We start from the raw sequence: 12,993 nt of genomic DNA on the forward strand, positions 1-12,993 counted from the left end.
AGTTATATAACATGTTCAAAAATGACATTACGTTAAACGTCATAACATTTTCAACTCTTCCTTCTAATTCTTGCCGAGGTGGCATACATGATCTAATATCTACTTGACGATACTTGAGTGATGATGAATTGTCCGGATACAGTGTGTATACGGTGAGATTATGGCCATGTTCGGCTAATTTCTCCAGGAATGGTTCCGCGAAAGTGTAATGACTCCGGATTGATACAGGGAAGAAGCATAAAATATTGACACCATTTGCCAAGTGACACAAGCACAACAAGATCACCACAATTTTCATTATTCAGGACAGTTAATCGCGAAAATGAATAGGTATTCTCTCACTAATGCCGCGTAAATTGAAACCAACTACTTCTAGCACTAAAACATATCGTACTGTGTCACACTTCAGCATGATTTATCATAAACCAATAATCAGCAGTTTGATTCTACTTACATTAGTATAAGAGCCTAAGAGGATTAGTAACCACTCAAAACTGAAACCAACGTTCGTTAGGCACGACTTCTTCCCATGATAGGTATTTTCATTTGGAGGGCTAAACGTTTTAATCATTTTGAAAATTCAAAGCACCAGATAACTAACCATACTAAAAGATAAGTTTCTGTTTTTTCCTCCAAATACTTCACTTTAAATGCAACTCTATCTTAAAATAATCAGAATTAATTTGAAACTTAAGGCATCCACGTTTATTGGGGTAGATGATGAATAAAATTCCAGAAGATTTTGACTAATTTTCATTAAATTATTCGAAGTCGAAAATCAATCAGAAAAAATGTTACCATCAAAATGAATTGCAATGAACTCATTCGCAGTTTTTTTCGCCGAATGTGCAAATGGTGTGCAAGGTTTTATATCAATTTGAAGATATTTCATTGGATCAGAACTGTCAGGGAACATCGTGTAAACGGTGAGGTTATGCCCACGTTCAGCCAATTTGACCAGTAGGGGTTCAACAAACGAGAAATTACTCGTACTTCTGAATGCCACAGCAAAAAAGCACAATACATTGGCTCCATTGGCTCAGCACCACGAACACAACAAAATTACCACGATTTTCATAATTAATTAGGACAGCTAATAAGGTAAAGTACTCCCTCATTAACAGAATGGAAACTACGGAATATTTATACGTAAATTTATCATTCATAAATGCAGTAAAAGAAGTAGTAGACAGCTAGGTAGGAGGTACAAATACCTAGAACCTAATCTAACCCTATCGTGCAATCTGCATAGGTGTTGTAGGGTAGTTATCTTCACTGTTCAACCAAAATAAAGGTAATGGACGTAAGACTTTGGCACCATAAAAATATTAAATTTTAAAAACTAACGCAAGTTATAGAAATACATTAGGTAGGTACTTGGTATTAGTACACAAAAAAGGAATGAGACATGCATGTGAAAAAAAAAGATAGAATTCATTCGATAGCAGGAATTGAATTCTGAAAATTTAGATGAAAAGAGTTTTCGACTATTAGGTAATTTTTCCTCCCCAAAAGATACTGCTTGTACAAAAACTCAATGTAATCTGCTCCATGAACTTAATATCGGTGATCCAAAGTCTAATCTTTCTTCATTTAGTGAACTTCTATCATTTCAACTATTTTAGACAACATCGGTCTCAAAAACGGATGGGATTTATAAAACAATTATCAAAAATTCCGCAGAAATCGACGACACGATCATTTTCTCGATACTCAAGGCATCAAGGATAAGTTACTTATTAATTGAATACTAATATACGTACTTATTTTTTTACTTATTCGAATATTCTCATCATGGAAATTAATTACTCACCTGAAACAAAAAAATGAAGAAAAAAACCATTAATCATTTACCTAACAACATCTCACAGTTTACAAAATATATGCATCAACATAAAAAATAATGAAATCATAATTTTATCGTTCACAAACGATTTATTTGAATAAATGACTGAATCTAGGTCGTTCGTGAACGATTCGTTTGATTATATGAACGAATCGTTCGCGAACGATGATGAGTCTCACAATTGATAGATTTATCAGAGAGGTCTTCTCAACCCAACGACATTCTTGAGTTCACAATGTTTGGATGAGGCAGTCGTTTGCGAACGATTCATTTGAACAAATGAACGAATCGTTCACAAGCGATGATAAGTTCAAGAATTGATAGATTTTTTTAGGGAGAATTAAATCTTCTCAACACAACACCATTCTTAAGTTCACAATTTCTAGATGGGATGGGTCGGTCGTTCGCGAACGATTCATTTGAACAAATGAACGAATCATTCACGAACGATAATAAGTCTGAAAAATAAGAATTGATAGATTTTTCAGGAAGAATGAGATTTTCTCAACACAACACCATTTTCAAGTTCATAATTTCTAGATGCGTCATTCGTTCGCGAACGATTCATTTGAACAAATGAACGAATCGTTCACGAACGTGATGAATCGAAAAATTGATAAATTTCTTCAGAGAGGTCTTCTCACCATAACACCTTTAATAAGTTCGATGTTCGAAGTTTCCGGGTTGGATAGTCGTTCGCGAACGATTCGTATGAAGGAATGATCGAATCATTCACGAACGGTGATCAATCTAAGAATTGAAATATTTTTTTCAGAGATCTCTTCTTACCACGACGCCTTTAATAACTCAAATAGGCACTTCTCAGTAAGCAGGTCGTTCGCAAACGACACAGAGCCTTAGAATTTACACATTTTTCAGAGAGGTCTTTTCTACACAACATCATTCTTGAGTTCGCAATTTTTGGCTAGGGCAGTCGTTCATTTGAAAAAATGAACAAATCGTTCATGAACGATGATAAGTCTAAGAATTTATGGATTTCCCACACAGATCTTCTCATTATGACACTTCCAGAAGTACAGGTCGTCTCCAGTGAGCCAGTCGTTCGCGAACGATTCGTTCAATAATGACGATTCAAGTCCAAGTAAGAACTGTTGGGATTTTCAGACAGGTTTTTTCATCACAACTCCGCAACACCTTTTATAAATTCAGGCGGTGTCCAGTGAGCAGGTCGTTCGCGAACGATTTGTTCAATTGAATGAACGAATCGTTCATGAACGATGGCCATTTTTTGATTGAGTCGATTTTGTGGAATATGTATTTTCATCACCACATCTTTCTTAATACGCACGTAGTTTCTAAATGAGTAAGTCGTTCGCGAACGATTCGTTTGACGATGATCCTTTTTTAGATTGCATCGATTTTGTGGACATATCTTTCCACAACGACACCTTCTTTATCATATAATTTCACAAAGAATGAGTTTCTCCCGAACGATTCCTCTGAATGCATGATCTAGTCAGTCAGTCACTCACTCACTCACTCACTCACTCACTCACTCACTCACTCACTCACTCACTCACGATAGTAAATCCAAGAATTGATGAATTTTTCAACAAAAAAGAAAATTAAAAATAATGAATATCGAAATTGGCTATCAAAGTAACCTTAAAATCAATCTCAATTCCCATTTTAAAAAATGCCACATTCATTTACATCTGTAAACGTACAAAGTACAAACCTCAGGTAACTTTCCAGCCTCGATAATATTCATACCACCCAACTGCACCAAATTTGGCGGAGTAGGTATAGAAACATGATACGGAAGATGAGTATTGGTAAAAGTAATACTCGTATTCTTGACAATCTCCACCAACGGTGGTATATCCCCAAACACTTCATCAGCCAACTTCTGCGATGGCACAACCGTATAGTATTGTCCAATCACCGTCATCAAAACGTACACATACGTGTTGAACATTCGTTCTCGAAAGCCCATCATGGGAGAAACCCCACTATTAAAACTGGGCACAAAAGCCGGATGCTGCGAAGCTCCAATCGTATTCGTGAACCAAATAAAAGCTTTATTAGGAAACACGCTGATCATGGGAGCCTTGAATTTATACGCTAGTCCGGCATACCAATCGTTATGATTAATATTGGTTAAAAATAAATCGTATTGATCGGTCGATGAGTTGAGAAGTTGAGCGAACGCAGGACACTGGTAAACTTCGGCTGAAGATTTTGGAATAATGTAATAAAAATAATTCAAAAGGGTGAACGTGGAAACTTTACGAATTCTTTCTTCGAATGGTATATCTGGAAGAGTTCGAATACACTGTTTGATATCAATTTCGCGATAACTTGTCACCTTGTTATCGGCAAACATCGTGTAAATGGTTAGGTTATGTCCTCGTTCGGCTAATTTCAACAGCAAAGGTTTCACGAAAAAATAATAGCTTTTGAATGGCACCGGAAAGAAGCCCAAGATATTCGAACCGTTTGTGAAACAGAAACAACACGAGTAAAAACACAACAATATAAATGTAACTTTCATGGTGGAAAATTTTGACGAGATCACGAAACATGGAAACTGATTCGAAATGAGAAACACAGCATACTACAGATTTGAACTTATGCATCTTCGCAGACACCTAGATATTTTTTTAGGTTAATTGTAGGTACTTTGGTGACAAAATCTTGGGTGTAAATTAGAGATAAAATATACGATATGATGTTAATTTACAATCAAGAGTAAGATTATGTACGAACAACTTTGAAATAAGGTGTGTATTTCGTCTGACTTTTGGTGTCAGTTCAATTTTTCATTGAAAACTCAATTTTATGATTCGAGATTCGGAAGTACCCTCCTTTTAAAATTAATAAATCAGTTTCAAATTACCCAATAAAGCTCATACCAACCTCAGGTAACTTCTCAGCAGCGCCAATATTCATACCAGCAACTTGAATCAAATTCGGAGGCGTAGGATAAGACACGTGAAGAGGAGTCTGAGTATTCACCAACGTAATACTGGTATTTCTCGCGATCTCATCCAAAGGTGGTATATCACCAAACACCTCTTGAGCTACCTTTTCCGACGGTATTGTCGTATAATACCGTCCAACGGTCATCGACACCATATACACGTACGTATTATACACTCTCTCAGCGAAATTCATCTTCGGAGGATTTTGACTCAGATAATTAGGAATATAAGCCGGATGAGAAGTAACTCCGAAAGAATACGCGAACCAGGTAAAAAGCATATTCGGAAACACGTTGATCATCGGTACTTTAAATTTATACGCGAACCCGATGTACCAATCATTTTGAGCGAAATCGGTTAAAAACACGTCGAAATGTTGAGTCGAGTTGAGAAGTTCAACCATTGGAGCACATCCGAGGATCTGAGCTGAAGTTGGATTCAATCGAAAGAAACCAGCATCCAAAAATGAGAGTATCGAAGGTGGATGCATGATTTCGTCCAATGTTGCAGGAGATACTTTCATCAGACAATGTCTGATATCAATTTCGCGATACTTCGAAGGGGGAATTTTATCAGGAAATGCGGTATAAATAGTCAAGTTATGGCCTCGGTCAGCCAACTTGGATAGGAAAGGTTTCACGAATAGGTAATGACTGTTGAATAAAATAGGAAAGTAGCCCAATATATTGGAAGCACTAGCGAAATAAACCAAACACGATAAAATTACCACTATTCGTTGCATTTTGGTATCAAAAACACTACACTGCTCGTTTAGAATTACACGAAAGTACTAGGACGTGTTTGTACTCAAAGCTTTCTTCGATCGTGGTACATAATACTTATTTAGAACCGAGTTTTATAAAATTATCTATTAATTTTCACGTCAAGCCGAAGATAACATATCATTCATTGCAAAGAGCACGAGTCCGAACCTTGAATACAATTGGAATATTTTGTATGTTTATCTAAACGATGTTTCGCTTAGCAAGGAAATTACAATTAGGTATGTGGTCGTTTGGAAAATTCCTACGCATATTGAAAACCATATACTTACTTACTTACACTCTCGTTTTCTCTTTTTACACAATAATTGGCATAGGTAAATTTCAAATATTCCTTTTTTATCGTTTTTTTTTTTTTTTTTTTTTTTGGGGGGGGGGGGTGTTTGTAATTACTTGATTATTACACCCGTCGTGTGAGATTTAAATCGAGTTGGTAAGGTCAAGTTTTTTAATTAGGTCTAAGAATTTTTTAATTTCGGAAGGGTCGTCTGGTATGAATAGGGATCTTTCATCTATTTGTAGGGATAGTCTGTGCTGATGTAAGAAGGGACAGTGAAACAGTAAGTGTTGGATAGATATAAGTTCTGTCAGCCAGAACTGACATGTGGGTTTTGAAGCCTTTTCATAGAGTGATTGTGCGTGATTTTTGTGTGGCCAATTCTCAATCTGGTTATAAATTAATGATTTCTTCAAGTCTGTTTAAGTGGGAGAGGTTTTTCCAAGGATGGACTGATTTTTTATGTTGAAAGAGCTTGTTTGTGGTTAAGAGGGACCAAAAGTTTTGCCATTTCTTAAGTGTGCTTTGGGTGAAGATAGATTTGAGGTCGTCAGCTATGATAAATATAAGAGGAGAAAGGATGGTGGCAGATGTTGCATTAATATCTACAATTTCATTTCCTAAGATTCCAACGTGGCTGGGTACATACATAAACTGTATGAAGAAGTTTGAATTTTGTAAGTCAAATAAAGTTTTATGAATATTTTGAATTAGAAGGTGATCGGAAAAAAGATTTTGGATAGTAGTTAGTGGGCTGAGGGAATCACTTTGAATTAAGAAGGACTTATTTTCTGATTCATAAGTGAGTACATCACAGAGACAGTGTAAAATAGCTGTGAGTTCGGCAGTGTACCTTTTTTTTATCGTATTAGAGCCTAATCCAAAAATTTTCATAAATCCATACTCCAAAACAAAAAGGATGGAAGCCCACTGTTTTTCGATTTTGCGATTTTCACATCATTGGAAAGAAGTTTGCAAGAGCTTTCGAATGATACAAAAATCTCAAAATCCAAAAAAAAATGGACTTCCGTCCTTTTTGCTTTGGAGTACAGAAATTACCTAAATACTTTTTTGGAATTGAACTTTTTTTTTGAATTGAAAAAATATATTTTTCAAAATACTAGCTACATCTGACAAATAAAATTTAATACCTAGGTTTAATTCGAATCATCAATAAAAAAAATTACGAAAACCATCGAAAATTGTGAACTTGAATTTCCAAAAAAAAACCAACAAAAAAAACATAATAGGTACAACTGAAAAATTCAAACAAAATTTTTGAGGCTATCAATCAAAAAGTTTTTCAAAATTTCATTTCAATAATCAGTATTATGAAAAACGACAATTTTGAAGCTCAATTTTAAAAAGTTCAAAATTTTATTTCGATCAGGTACTAAAATTTAACATTTTTTTCTGATTCTTAAGACGACGAATTTTATATCTATCAAAACCATTTTAAAAATTGAAAAGGTGAAAAAAATCCGTGCCATAAAAAATCTTTACGAACGTTTCCTGAGTTTTTTTTCGATTTGTGAGAACCTGAATATATGAACATATGCAGGATTTTTATGGGGGGGGGGGGGGGGAGAGGGATTGTCATAAAAACTAAAAAAATGAAAAAAAAATACATTTTGGTAACTTTTTCAAAAAATTTTGGTATTTTTTTCCTAGGTCAGAATTATTATTCAAATACAAAATCTATCGAGGTTACCTTTGAACATTGCAATTTTGGAATTATGGAACATTATTACACGAAGAGCAAAAAGAGGTGATCAAAATTTTTTATTGCAAAAAGGTTCAAAATGACGTAGGTAATAAATATCTTATCTCGTGAATAAAAATTTAGATTGCTCTAAATCTAAAATTTTGCATTTAAGTTGTTAAAAATTATTTTAAAAAAAAAACAAAGTACATAAGTACATAAAAAATTTCTGTTTATAGAATTGAACCCTTCATGGACTTTGTTGGGCGACCCCTTTTCTTTTTTTGACCTCATGGACGAATTGAAAGGAGACTAAGGAGGTAGTCTAACCCCCCCTCGGGTTGCGCGAAAGTTGAGAAAAATTTAGGAAACTGTGAGAAATTCAAGAAAGTTGGAAAAATACAAAAATTTCAACAATTGAAAGATAATTTAGGTAAGTACTTCGATTTTTTCTCAAAACACATTGAAAATTAGGCACTTGCGGCTTCAATTTAGTGTCCCATCCCCTCACCTAAACAAGAAAATACAAAAAATGATCTGATCACATGTACCAAAATAAAGATTGAATTTCTGCCAGAGCGAAAGGTAAGCAAAAACTTTTTGAAAAAGTTGATTCAAAAAACGAAAAAACGTATACATATTTATTTTTGTATCAGTAAGTATTTCACCCACATAAGCAAAAAATTGGGGAAACTCCTAGAGCAACACTGAATTGTTTGCTCAAATTTCAAAAAATAAAAAAAAATCATGCAAAATAATTTTGAAATTACCTACTCACGAAATCTTGAATCCTTGTTTAAAAAACTACAATTAAAACTTTCTGACCATGACAAATCACTTTCATCATAAAAACAAAAATGAAGCAGAATTTTTTTATTTTAATGTTACTGGAAGGGAAAATGCAAATTAATTTGTAGTAGGAAAGCTTGAATTTTCAAAATAGTTTTTAAAATCTCGACGTTTATCTGAAAAACGAAATTATTATTTAAAATTATCGCAATGTACCTTTTAAAACGAAATTCCATATAAAACATGATATCAAATTTTGAGAACATTCCATTAACTATTCCTACACATGATTTAATTACGTTTCTATATTTTTTAACATGATAACAAGCGAGAGCATAGCCTTAACGAAAAATATTGCAATAGGTAATTTTAGTTTTCAGAATGAACTGATAAGAGTTCACAGTTCATTATACATGCTGATATATTGCATCATATTGATACATTGATTTTCTCATTTAATTACAACAATTACAATACATATTTCATTTCATAATTTTTCAAAACTTGGGTACCTTTAAAAGGGGCTATAGATCTTAATCGGACATTGAATGATTTGTAAGATCTTCAATCACCTTTTGTATTAGATACTAGGGGGCTACGCCCCCTGGCCGCTTCGCGGCCCAACCCCCATACTCGTTCCTCGGGCTTCGCCCTCGGAACTCGCTCTTGGGGGCTGCGCCCCCAAACCCCCCTTCGCTCACTCTCAGAAGAGGTTTGCTCCCAAGTACCTTTCCTTAAAAACTATACATAATCTGCACTTCATTCAAAATTCTATCACGTTGATACATAGTTGCAATGTCAAAAATAATCGCTCATTTAAAAAAACAAAAAGACTTTTGGTTATTTTGGAATGGGACAACAGCGTGAACGAAAGCAACCTACCAACCAACTGTTTGTAAAATACAGCCAGTGAATACAAAATCATCACTTTCCAATAATTAATGTTTTAAAAGAATTTCTGAATTTTCAACACAATTTTTGGTACATTCTATTTGATTTTATGTCATTTTTCGCAATAAAATTTTCAGCCGTTTTCGTGATATTGTAAACAATTTTTAGGATTTGAAACATCATTTTGGATGAATCATTTCATTCATTTTCATACCACTTTCAACGACTTTCAGCACTTTGAACTATTTTTGAAATTTTTGGTACCTACTTAAAATTTTTACAATATTTCTTCATTTTCATTTTTAAGTCATTTTCATAAATTTTGATATTTTAACTCGTTTTTTTTTTAAATTTTTGAACGTCTTTTATGGCATTCTAAGCAATTTTGGATTTTGCAACGTTTAAGGGTAGGTATTATGTCAATAATACATAATTTGGTACATAAGTACATAAGTAATGATGCTTCGGTAAAAACTTTGATTAAAATGATAGATGATAGACGCGAAAGCAAAGCACCAAAGAATTGCAAAGATAGATGGATTTGCATTATAACATTAGCAAATAGCAATATTATAAATATTATAATAACTGTTTCTATTGACAATTTCAAGCTTGATCGATTTGCATATAAATCTTCTCGTATTGTAAGAATTCCGTTGTTGGAGGAGTGGGAGGTTTGTATGCGCGCGCATGTCGCGTGATCCTGTCTGGAATAACAACGAAAATCGCGATGCGTTGTGGTGGTTGTGTGTATGCTTGTGTGGGTGTATAAGTACACGCATCGTCTTAACGGTTTTTTGTTTCAAGATTCCATAAAAAACGATCAAAATCGCACGATATAATTAACTTTTTGCTAATCTGTTTTCACCATTTTACAGAGCATGAAATATCGAACATTTCCCTCGTTGACAGTACCGATCTAGCGTTTTTAGTTTTCGAGATAATTTAATTCAAAATTGTGTAACTGAAATTCGAAATTTGAATTCAAAATAGCTCAAAAACTAAAAACCCCAGAGTGGTAATGTAATCGAGGGAAATGTTCAGAATTGAATGCTCTTTAAAATGAGATATTAACCACCCTTCTAGCCTTTTTCGTTCTTGATATATTTGAGAATAATCGAAAAAACGGCAAAAACAGCCCATTTAAACTCAAAATTTGGGCCCTTTAATTTCAAAATTTTTGCCCCCGCGTATTTTTCCTATATTCTAGAGACGTTAAGCTGTCGATTAAAAAAAAAATCAGCTCTCTAGGTGCCATAGATCGGGCTCAGGACTTTTTTCCGATTTTTCGGGTATTTTTTAATTAATTTTTTTCGTATTTTTCGCGTATTTTTGGTGTATTTATTTTTCTTGCAGCTTTATAGGATAGATAGGTACATACACAGTTGTCAACGAGCTGCACTTTCATCACAAAGGGTGATAGGGAAGAATTTCGCAAGTTTTTGAATTTTTCGAACACCTGTGTATAATTTTTTGTAATGGATCGATAGTTTTTTTTTTGGATTTACATGTACATATTTTGACTGTAGATTGCGTTTTCGGAATCAATTAAAAAATTTTCAAATTTTTGGAGCCCCAAATTGGAGGATGAGGATCTTTGGGGACATGTTTTTTACTTGAGGGGGATGGGGTGGGAATCATAGGGAAGAACATTTTAATAAATTTTCAAAATTGAATGTTCAATCGATTAAACCGACCAAAGATCAGTCGATGGATCTTAAAGTAATTAGTAATTTACTAAAGCGTGTATAGATTGATTTTTTTTAAAAAAACGTTTGCACTATAGATAAGAACGGTATTTGGAATCTGATAAGAATCATGATTTATACGAGATGTGAGTAGTAATCTGCGGAATTATTGTATCTGGATTTATATTGCAACTGACCTGCTTCGCTTGTTGCTTCGTTTTTTGAGTCGTCGATTACATATTCAATTTTTGCTATACTGTTCGACACAATTACGATTGAATTTGTCTTGCTTTCTGCCTCCGTTACGAATTTGATAATTTTGAAAACACCGTCGAAAATGTCCCCTGCATTAACCAAGTAAGTGAAGTGTATTCGATTTTTTTTTTACTTTTATAAGAATGAAAGTGTACGTGTGATTAAACATTACGATTTTCATGATTCTATTGAAAATTACGTATCCCAAAAAGTATGGCTAGTGTGTTAAGCGAATAAGTAGTCATTTTATTTACTAGCATATTGCGGAAATTGTGCATGAACACAACGCAACTCCTCGAATAGAAATATTTGAATTGATCGATTGATGTTTCAGAATTGGATTTTACGAAATGAAAATCGCACTGTTATTCGGTTTATGCTTCATAAAACTCGACAAAAGCAATGCAAGAGAATCCTATTCGAACAATGTCACCCTATCTTCCGACATCGTTGAAATCATAAACACGATTCGCGATTCAGCTGCAAGAGATGAATTACACAAGAAACTTCTAACATACGAGTATATTATGTACGCGATGAAGAAAAAAAACGATGAATTGAGGCGCAAACAGGCAAGTGGAATTATTAATAAATATTAAGCCCCCTCTACCACAGTAGCGTAAAAACGAAATCTTATTTAAGATATTCCTTATGTTTTACAGACCCACCATGGTTTTATATGCGCATTAAGAAAAATAAAAGGGTACATTGACATTTGTTACGATCAATTCAAACAGCATTACCTGCCTCCCGCAGCCATTCCTTGGCCGGAAAATTTTATCGAAAAAATAATCAATATATCAGACGTGGTCACATTCGAAGTTAAAACTGGTAAACGAATTGGAAAAAAGAAGCGAAATTATTACGCGTACGATGTAGTTTTTAATAGGACAGGCGACGACGACGTGAAAATTGAAAATTTCACTTACAATTTCGATAGAAAGATGAACGAATTATATTACATGTGGAATTACATCGTCGCATCTGGGGATGAATGGAGACCTCTCAAAATCCAATTTGCGATTGAACTCAAAAAACAACTAGATGAATATTACGAGAATCATCGAGCAGAAAATGATGAAAATCCGTACTACGCCAACAAAGCTGAATTCTACAAATATTTTGCTGCACTCGTGACTCGAGCTTACAAACTCGGATGTCTTTATTTTGACGATTTGTGTTACTTGTTCGAATTACGAGGTTCGTGGTTTTATGACTATCCGGATGAAGAAATACCATTTCGCCAAGTACTACTGGAGCATATGCCAAATTGGTTCTTTACAATTGAACATTTAGAGTTGATAAATCTAATATGGAGAGCCGGCGGTGCTAGAGACGAAAAATTATTCTTGAAGGTTAAAGTTGAGATGAAGAATAAAAAGGGACAAGACGTAATCATACCGTACAGCGAAGAATGCCTAATTGATTAAAAGGTCCAATGATGCTTTGACGTCGGTAATTTAATTTCATTGATGCGTAATGATGAATACAAAATATTAAAATAGGCGTTTAATATTATTTTCTAGGCTTTGTAACTTATTAATTTTTCAACACATTTTTTACCCCGCCTTGGTTTTTTTAGCTGTATAAACAAATTTTCATTTATTTTGTTTATTACACAAATTATAAATTTTATTCGTATTCAACGGCTAAAAAAAAAACAAAGTATGGGGGAAAATGTTTTTAAAAAATTGATAAGAAAGTACATAGGTATACCTAATTATTTTATTTTTGAAAATTATTAGAGATTGACTTACTGGACCAATAAATAAATACTTTTATAATGGTTACATTGGTTACACATCAAGTTGATTATTA

General features: G+C 33.9%; 2 protein-coding genes across 42 annotated transcripts in view; one reads left to right on the plus strand and one right to left on the minus strand.

Annotated features, from left to right (window-relative positions):
• LOC135844663 (UDP-glycosyltransferase UGT5-like) overlaps positions 1 to 12,993 on the minus strand; it is a 448,533-nt gene that overhangs the window by 121,383 nt on the left and 314,157 nt on the right. Inside the window, exon 1 of one of the 41 annotated variants that reach the window (XM_065362973.1) lies at positions 4,727 to 5,574. The exons of 39 other annotated variants lie outside the window; for them this stretch is intronic. In XM_065362973.1, the coding sequence (XP_065219045.1) occupies positions 4,727 to 5,533 (807 nt within the window). In that variant the 5' untranslated portion in view covers positions 5,534 to 5,574. Of the gene's footprint in view, positions 1 to 3,545; positions 4,377 to 4,726; positions 5,575 to 12,993 lie in introns of those variants that run through there. One more of the 41 variants, XM_065362964.1, reaches the window with a different exon arrangement.
• LOC135844318 (uncharacterized) lies at positions 11,075 to 12,959 on the plus strand. The gene is made up of 3 exons (XM_065362481.1): positions 11,075 to 11,277; positions 11,510 to 11,747; positions 11,838 to 12,959. Exons 1-3 carry the CDS (start codon positions 11,258 to 11,260, stop codon positions 12,603 to 12,605), a joined length of 1,026 nt encoding a protein of 341 aa, XP_065218553.1. The 5' UTR covers positions 11,075 to 11,257; the 3' UTR covers positions 12,606 to 12,959.

Source organism: Planococcus citri, chromosome 4, assembly GCF_950023065.1.
Source record: "Planococcus citri chromosome 4, ihPlaCitr1.1, whole genome shotgun sequence".
Classification (NCBI taxonomy): domain Eukaryota; kingdom Metazoa; phylum Arthropoda; class Insecta; order Hemiptera; family Pseudococcidae; genus Planococcus; species Planococcus citri.